The 9,375-nt window shown below is 32.4% G+C and overlaps 1 protein-coding gene across 1 annotated transcript; it reads right to left on the bottom strand.

Moving 5' to 3' along the window:
* Window positions 1–5,604: 5,604 nt before the first annotated feature.
* On the bottom strand, window positions 5,605–9,152 carry LOC129974841 (uncharacterized). Its single transcript, XM_056087609.1, has one exon. It carries the CDS (start codon window positions 9,087–9,089, stop codon window positions 5,955–5,957), a length of 3,135 nt encoding a protein of 1,044 aa, XP_055943584.1. The 5' UTR covers window positions 9,090–9,152; the 3' UTR covers window positions 5,605–5,954.
* Window positions 9,153–9,375: the final 223 nt, after the last annotated feature.

The raw sequence follows: 9,375 nt of genomic DNA, 5'->3' as shown, positions 1-9,375 counted from the left end.
GAGTTACGCCTCGAACGTTCCTGATTGGCTGAGAGGCTTTTAGCCCCGCCTAATGAGACCTATAAAAGGAAGCTCCCATAGCTGCCGAGTGGTCGTGAATTGGGTCGTGGACCAGTGGAGTCGAAGAGTAGTCGGAAACGACAGTAAAGAACTCGTCTTCCAGGGACTAGCGGAGCAGCGACGGAGTGAAGCTTGTGCTGAACTAAGCTGTGTTCTACTGTCTGCAGTAGAGTCTGTTGTATGCTGTTTTGTATGCTTCACGTCTCGGCTGAAGATAATCGTCTTCTGTGCTGTATATAGTTGTCGTCTTTGTGCTGTCCTGTTGTCTTCGCGTAAATAAACGTCGTTGTTTCCTTTTTTATTGCCGCCTGCTGATTGTGCGTTCTTCACACCATACAACTCCCACTATCCAAACGAACCCCGGGAAATTTCGTAACAATAGGTTTTGCTGAAAGCATTTTTGAGCTATCGTTCTCACAGACAAGCAGACAGACAAAATTCCACAAATGTACTTCCGGATTTAGGGAGGTTCAAAACGGACAGATTAGTGAAAATTTTGAATTTGAATTTTTTTTATGGTTATATAATATATAATATATAAGTTATATAATAATTTCTCTTGACACACCTCTTAAACAATAAAGGGGGAAAAAAAGAAGATTCTTTTTTGAAAAAAGAAAAATATTTTGCCGATGAAAAAGGCGATATTTTGAAAATAAGTGATGAGAGAATGTTCACACATTGTTACATCATAGGTTAAAAAAACTTTTTAGTTACATGCTTGTTTGCAAAACAGTATTGATATCGATTGAAAATAAATTCTCATTTTTTTTGTGCGTGTGGTTATAGAACGGTTAGTGGTTTTCGTACGGTTGTAATGAAGTTAATTGTTCCTATGAATGGGTTCAAAACTTGAAAGAAATAATCAAATTAGATGTTCAGGCTCTCCGTCTAAATCAAAGCGTTTTTGATTTATCTTTGTCACAAACAGGCATAAAGTCAAAAATGTGTCATTCGAACGCAGAGAGGTCGAAAATAGGGAGATTCGTCAAAATCTCGAGTTCGAATTTTTTCACGATTACAATACATTCTCAATACTTCGCATGCGAGAAAGTAAAAAGGGAAATATAACAGATGCGAATTCTTTTGTTTCAAATCATTTACAGTTTTTTACAAAGTGATCGGAAAGAGCTAAGGGATAAAATCATTTTATTTCCTCAACATCTTACATTTACTCAGGCAACTGCTCTCTGAATAAATTTCAAAAAATGTGACTAATTTTTCATCGATATATCATTTAATCATTATTGTGTTTATCGGATAATAGTGTTGTTACTAACTGTACCCTCCCCCTCGGGGGGCACCTCGAAATGAGAATGAGAAGCTTCCGGTATGGTGGTTGGTTCTCGCCACCCTGGAGGGTACACCAAAAGTGGGGGTCTGGCTCTTCCCATCGATGACGGGACGTACTTCCTTAGGAAAGGGTTGTACCGTGGCCGGTGTTGACTCTTAGTACTTAACCACAGTTCTCGCCAGTATTGTTGTTGCGGCGGTCCGGTCATTCAGTAATTTTATCCGTTGCCTTTGGGAGGGTCGTAGAGTCAGTGATATGACTTACCAATTTATTATTGCGTTTCTAATTTAGAATAATTCATTATATATTATTAGTTATCTCAACTACCAATAAAAGAGAATAGGTATGTGTGTGTGTGTTGGTGCTGTACTGAAAATACCATAGATATATTTTGGAGTAGATATACTTTGGAAAATGGGAGTAAGATCCTCGAAGCGACTTTTTTTTTGTGGAGATTTTAAATTAGATTTTTAATTAATTGAAAATTACGTGTTATATTGCCGCTTTTTCGCCATAATTCCAGAAAATATTATAGTACACAATTAAGTTTTACACAGTTTTAAAATTAAAAAAAAAAATTTAATCACACTGATTTAGTTGTGTAAATTCTTCCTAAATTTCAAAATTTTTTAGCAATATTTTTAGCACAATTTTTAACAACATATTTAACTATTTTTCGATTAAAATTCAAACTGTTTCCAATGTTTCGTCAAATATTTAATCGTGCCGTTTTCTACAATTTCTAAAAGATAAAGAAGAAGAATTTATTATTTGTGCAATTTACACGAGGAATCAAAAAGAGGAATTACACTATCTCAACAGACATTGCGCTGTTTGAAGCCCAGACACTGATGTTTTAAAAGATATTTTGGTAATTTATTCCAATAGCTGTATTCATGTACGCAATAAACAGAACAGGTGTAAGACTATTAAAATAGCACTCTTTTATTGCCTACCACAATTTGATGCTTAAAAAATACTTTATTAAGAGAATCATGTACAGAAAACCATGCATAGTAAGCTTAATTGAAATTAAACACGATCAATATTCCCGCCGAAATAACTGGTTACCAAAGGCGGCTAGTTTTTAATAAGATTTAAAATATTTTGTTTATTTTTTTCCTGATAGAATTAATAGTTTTTATTGATTAAGTTTTAAGAACTTGTTTACGGAGTGCTATTGTGGAAGTTTAAGCAAGCAGTCATATGATCACCAATGGTTTGTCTGTTATATATTAATTTCAAAAGGGCAAGTAGAGCTACGGAGACTTGATGATAATGTTTCGGATTAAGGATGAGTCAAGATTCGAAATCTAGTTCTATGATCTACCAATTTTAATGTGAGCCTAATGAAGACCAAATTCTTCAAATTCGTGTGGCGTGGAAGTTCAGAGAGACGGTTCAGATGTCGCCTTGGCGCATGTATCTCAAACCGCCTCTTGTGTTGCTAAAAAATGTGGCATAATGTAATTGAATTAACTAAAATAAAATAAAGTGTGGCTATGATATTTTAGCTTATAAATCATATGTTAATTATCTCAGACGTCGTCCTCCTCATTTGACCATGGTTCAAAATTACGAAGTCTGTTTCCACATTGTTATATGCAGCTTTAAACCTTACTGAACTTCTTCTCATAAAGGAAAAAAAAATAATAAATGCATCTAATTTAACTAAATTTGCTATATCATATACAGGGATTAACTGAACTTCTTAATATCATTTCTCATTGATTAGCCATCTAAATCAGTGTGGGTTTAAAAGCATTATATAATCATAAATACATTATTTCAATATACAAATAATATTGAATTAAAATACGATTTCCTAATGATTTCAAATTAGGTTTATTAACTATAATATAGAAGCCTTAACTCCCAGTGATCTCAAGTACAAAGCACAGATTTGAATCAAACTGATGTATAAAAATTATCAATGTTATAAAACTAATTATAAAACTATAAACTTAATAAAAAACTATGAAAGTTATATTTGTAAGATAATATCTTATTACATCATCTGCGTAAAGCAAAATTTGAAAAAGTTTCATTGATATAATTTGCAATTATATTTTCTAAATTACATTACTATATGATACAATACAATACATCAATAATATATGACATTAAAATATTTTTTATTCATTTTAATAGTAGTATATGTTTCGTGACGCTTTCAAGGAAATAAAATTGGAAACGAAATTCATTGGTATTCAAATGAATAATAGTACAGGGTGTTCATTAATTATTGGCGGGGTTTCCGTACCTCATAACTTTCGAATGAAAAATATTACGCAAAAACCGATTACGTATTCGTAAATTACAACTCAAAGAATTTTACGTGACAACAATGCGATCTTAGCGCATTTGCAGTCTGGGTAATTATGACGTCATGAATAAAAGCGATTGTGCAAGAAAAAGCAATGTGTGTATTGTGGTTTTTTCGAAACTAAATCAGTCATAATTACTCAACGTCGCTTCAGGACCACGTACAAGAAAGATCCTCCTTCGGATAATTCTATCAGACGCTGGTTAACACAATTTCAGGAAACTGGTAGCGTTCTACACCGAAAGGGAGCGGGTAGACCGAACACCAGATATAACACCGCTGGACTTCTTTCTATGGGGGTTTGTCAAGAACATTGTGTACAAGACCCCTGTGCCCTCCCTTAATGAACTGAAGCGCAGAATTGTTACTGCGATCCAAAATGTTACCCCACAAATGCTGGAGAACACGTGGAGGGAAATCGAATTTCGTCTCGATGTGTTACGAATCACGAAGGGCAGCCATTTGCAAATTCATTAATCTTTTTAATATCATTAATTAAATTCTTTGAGTTGTAATTTACGAATACGTAATCGGTTTTTGCGTAATATTTTTTATTCGAAAGTTATGAGGTACAGAAACTCCGACAATAATAAATGAACACCCTGTATAGTCCACGAAGAACGAATGAATCTCCTTTTCACATAAAACATATGTTTACTTTGTATACGTTTTCCTTATTTTACAGATACTTTAGACTTTAGAAATAAGAAACTATTATTTACCGTGGAATATAAATGAACATAAAATATTTTAAAGTGCAAATTTTATAGCACAAATATTCTAGAGAAGTACATCTAATACAATGTGATTGATAAAAACTTTTTAAAATACAAAACGGCGTTTCGTAGAATGAGGAAATAATGTGTACCACAGTAAAGTGACTATGCTGAGTTTATTCAGAAAGTTCACAGCCCTCCTAAATAATGACGTCATAAAAATAACTCAAAACAAAAAAGGAGAATGGCTACAAACTCCAATTGGAAAAACGTACGATATATCATAATAAAAACACTGATGAAAAATTTGTGAAACTGGCAGAGATATTTGCGATTAAAATTATAAAATTTCTATTTCTTTGAGAAAAAAAACCCGAAGATTTACGAACATTTTCATTGAGAAAAAAAAACACAAAGATTTAGAAACAATTTCATTGAGATTAATTATAAGTTTAATGAAATAAAAATTAAGCAAAATGTTAAGAGTTTTCCCGCGATAACTTTCAATAATAGTACAGCACAAAAATGAATTTCACATTTCGGAACTTAAAAAAAGATATATTTTTAAGGATACTAATTTAATAGTTGTACAAATTTTTCCTGATTTTTGGCAATTTTTTAAAGATTTTTTTTGTCTAATTTGGTTTTAATCTTAAATCATTTTCATTGTTTCATCAAATATTGAAATGCGTAATTTTCTTACACTGCTGAAAGTTAAAGGATCGTTCTTTTTAATATCTGCTTAGTTTACAAAAAGAGAAAAAAAAAGTGAAGTTACGATACAGCAAAACTTAGAAGATAAATGAACCGGATGTTTACGTTTTGAAAGATGATGTTATGGCTCTGTTTCCAGAAAATAAACAGAACTTAAGAAAAACAATTTGTATCACACGACTTTAATGTCAAACAATTTGGAGTAATCATGGCCATGAAGTTATACCTAAAATTAAGCAGAACCAATATTCCTTGCGAAACTGGTCGCCAATTTCCTTCTAACTGGTCGCCAAAGACTTATCCTTCTCTTTGATAAATAATAAGCAAGGAAGTATGTAAATTTTTGCATTAAGTAACAAATGGAACGAAAATCTTTTTGTATTCTATAACATTTTTATCATTCATTTGGTGGTAGAGTTATTATTGATAGTCCACAGCCCTATATGCATATTTTTTATATAAAAGACACTTTTAAATATTTGATAAATTCCTAAAATAATTTTTGCATTATCAAACATTATTTTTATTAAAAGAAGTTTACTATACATGGAAAAATGTTTATCATATATTCTCAATTTAAATTTCAGATGCATAAAACAAACGTTTACAATATATAAATAATTACCATATCTTGAGGTAGATTTATTGGCGCGACTTAAAAATAATGTCCGGTCTCCAAAGAAAAAAGAATTTTTGATCATGTTTGTCTACAAATCATTTGCCATTTCTCAGATTATTAGTACAATTTTATTGTACTTGGCGAGAAAATCGACACTAATCTGAAGTCTTACCGATTTATCATTACCGACATGGTTTTGCATGAATCACATATTATTATTTAGAATCACAAATTGAGAAAACTTAAGATAGCTTTACACATTTCAATGACTTCATTTTGATAGTCGCAAACATCCAAAGCAGTTATATACGCCCCATTGATAACACCAATTAAAGCTTCTACACCTTCCAACAAAGCTTGCGTAAGTGCACTTTCTGATTTCAATTTCGGGAAGTCGTTGTTTATTTGCAAAGCCCCAAATACTAAGTTGTAACTGAATTTCGTAATATTCACCTCATTCAAAGAAAGAATATCCGTTCTCACAGTTGAAGCTAAATTGTTGACTCTAGTTGAAGATTCAGTGGATAGTATTCCAGATGCAGTCAGTATCTCAGGAGCGATTTCATTGATTGACCGAGACAAAAGGAAGTTTGGGTGGGAAGACAGTTCTGACAAAAACATTGAAGACCAAGATTCCGTATTATCTAGTCCGAAAATTAAATATTTTGCCAAAAAGCGTTCTGTAGTGTTTATAAGTATCTTGAGATCGTAATCTGAATCCCAATTTCTCCTTAAAGCGTCATTCATAGCTCTCACGAAAGCTCTAGCCATCAGAATCGCGTTTTCTGGTTTCAAAACATATCTAGCAATCAAAAATTTCTCAAGACTTTCAACGAACAGTTTAGCAAATGTAAATTTATCAGGGCTGGCAGAATTTTTAACGATTTCGTGCTTAATCAAATCTACTAAAGGTTGAGAATTATCAGTACCATCAGAAAAAAGAGAGTTAAGAAAATGATCATAAAAAGTTTCATCTGAAGTACTAGTTATCTGTGGTAATTTGAATAATTTGAGCAAATAGGGATAAAACCAAATCTCATTTAAAATATATTCCGAAAAAATGGTAGTACTGTTTAATTCTGGTATATAATTATCACCGATTTGGTCAAAAAAGTCAAAATCAGACGCCGTTGATACATCATCCCATTGTGGCCATCGTGAAAATGTTTCATCTCTGGACGCTTTAATCGATGAATTCAATGCCCTTACAAAATATGTTGCCAGAATTTCTACATTGTCAGCAAGATATGTTTTTTGAGAAGACAAAAAATTTTCTGTGCCTTCAAGTATTAATCTAATGACTGATCTTGAGGTATGATTTGAATCGTATAATCTAAAAGAAGTCTCTAAATAATTAACGTACGAATCAGATAGATGCTCGAAATTTTTCAATAACAGGATATTCTCATCAAGTAATTTATGACCAATAACATTAGAAATGGTGTTAGTTATCACCACTGGGGTCATAGCATAATAACTCGTATTAACTGCTTGAGATACAATGCCCGAAACATGACGTGAAGAAAAGTCATCGATGCCTAATTTTCGAAAATAATCATACATAATCGAAAAAAGGTCTCGACTTAAGAAAATTCCAAATAACCTTCTTTCAAAGGCGTTTGATAAAGTTTCAGAAAGTGAAATAGTTTCTGAAAAAGTGTAAGTAAAGAATGAAATCACAGAAGGCAATGAACAGTTTTTTGAATTTTTAGAAATAAAACTATTATGCAATATGCCACCCTGCATATAATTTTTAATAATGTGGGATTTGCTTACTACACCTACATAATTTTTTCCCACACTTGATTTAAAATTAGAATCATTACTAATAATTTGATTGAATATTAAATCATCACAAACTGGAGACACTGAATTAAAAATTTTTCTTCTGATACCTGTGAAAGTGAAAACATTGTCAGCAAAGTCTGTTGTTAAATCAAGAAGATCTTCTGTATCGAAATCTTTCAAATACACTAAAAAATTCATTAAACCGTGAATAATTGCTTCAATATTTGCTTCTTTTGAATGACTAATTCTCAAACTATCCAAGGCACTTTTAATGAAATTCACATATGAACTGCTAAACATCATTATGTTTTCAGGTGTTAACAGATTTCTTGAATTCAGATATTTGCCTACAACATTTCCGTAGCTCATAATATGTTGCTCCGCTGTCAATTCATTAAATGTTTGTTTGATTGCCATTGAAAAGATTCTTGCAATCGACACAGGGTTAAGATTTTTTATTCCAAGGGTGGCATCATAAACTGCTTTGTAATAGGCCTTGCTTGCCAATATCGGATGTAAAGAAGTTTCGAAGGCTTCTGATATATAATCTGAAGATTTTAAAGCATTAGAAAATGCAATGGAGAATTCAGAAGTAATGGAAAAGTTGGGATAATTATAATTACCGAAGGCTGGTGAAATGACTGAAGGATATTTTTCTTGATTGACTTTCAGTTCATGTTGTAAAGTTCCAAAGTCATTTTCAAATTTATTCACTTCGAATGAATCATCGTTTTCAATAAAGAATTGCTTACCGCCATTTAAAAATTGATCAGGTTCAGTCCTTTTGTTTACTTCCTTATTTGAGAAGAAATCGTTAATACTCGAATTATTGACAATCAAGAGAGACTTGTTTTCAACAAAACTTTGAGAAGTTTGTCTAGGTCCACTGTCATAAGGTGGCAAATCAATTTCATTTGTTGATTCAGTCTTATAGTTTTCCAAAGATGTCTTTGATTGTGTTTGGTTCACATAGTCTCCTAAACTTCGAACTTCTGAAGGAAATCCCTGGTTCTCCGTCCCAAACGAATCCCACTCATAACTAGTAACTTCTAATAATAACGGCAAGAAAGTTTCAATTCTTCGTATTAAGTTTGAAGGCGGATACCCCGTAATTTCTGTGAAACAATCTGAAATCAGTTGAAGCACCACAGGAAAGATTGGTGGATGATTATTTGGTTGAGATTCAGCAACAGCAACATTGTCAGCAATGGATGTGGCAAGACTAGTCTGGAAAAGGATAGCTTCGGCTTCTGACAGGGAACCATCACTTTGCGAAGCAAATGAACGTATTACCGAAGACAGAGTCTCCGTATAAATCTGTCCAGGGAGTGGGAATTTTTCAGATGATTGGATTCCAAAACAATAAAGAAATTTGTCAGAAATCTGCAGCAATGTCTGAGCCTCGTGAACATCAGAAGATACATCAGTGATTCCGGCTCCAAGAATAGGAAAAACTATTAGAAGGAGAGCGATGAAAACTACAAAACTGAGAATCAGATTCATGCTTAATGAATGACTTATTTTCATCTGAAACTTCATTGTGGAGTTCCTGTTTACACAGCCAAGAGGCATTAAAAGAGAATACACGTCACATCGTTAAGAAATGGATACATGAATTGTCTTGCTGTTTCACTTTAAAATAAATTTATCACTCAAAATTTTCAGAACTTATTTGTTCACCTTTTATTACAGACAGAGATACCCAGTACGCAGGATGTTTGATAACTTGTGGTGATAATATGTTGCTTCAGTCTAGCCTCATACAGTGATAAGTTTTTAAAAAGTATAATTATTTTAGAACTTTGCAATTTTAGCGTTTCTTTAACTTTTAATTTTAATCTTAAATAAATAATTTTTA

This window comes from Argiope bruennichi, chromosome 7, assembly GCF_947563725.1.
Source record: "Argiope bruennichi chromosome 7, qqArgBrue1.1, whole genome shotgun sequence".
NCBI lineage: Eukaryota > Metazoa > Arthropoda > Arachnida > Araneae > Araneidae > Argiope > Argiope bruennichi.
Note: the sequence above shows the minus strand (reverse complement) of the source record. Positions and strands in the feature narration are given on the sequence as shown.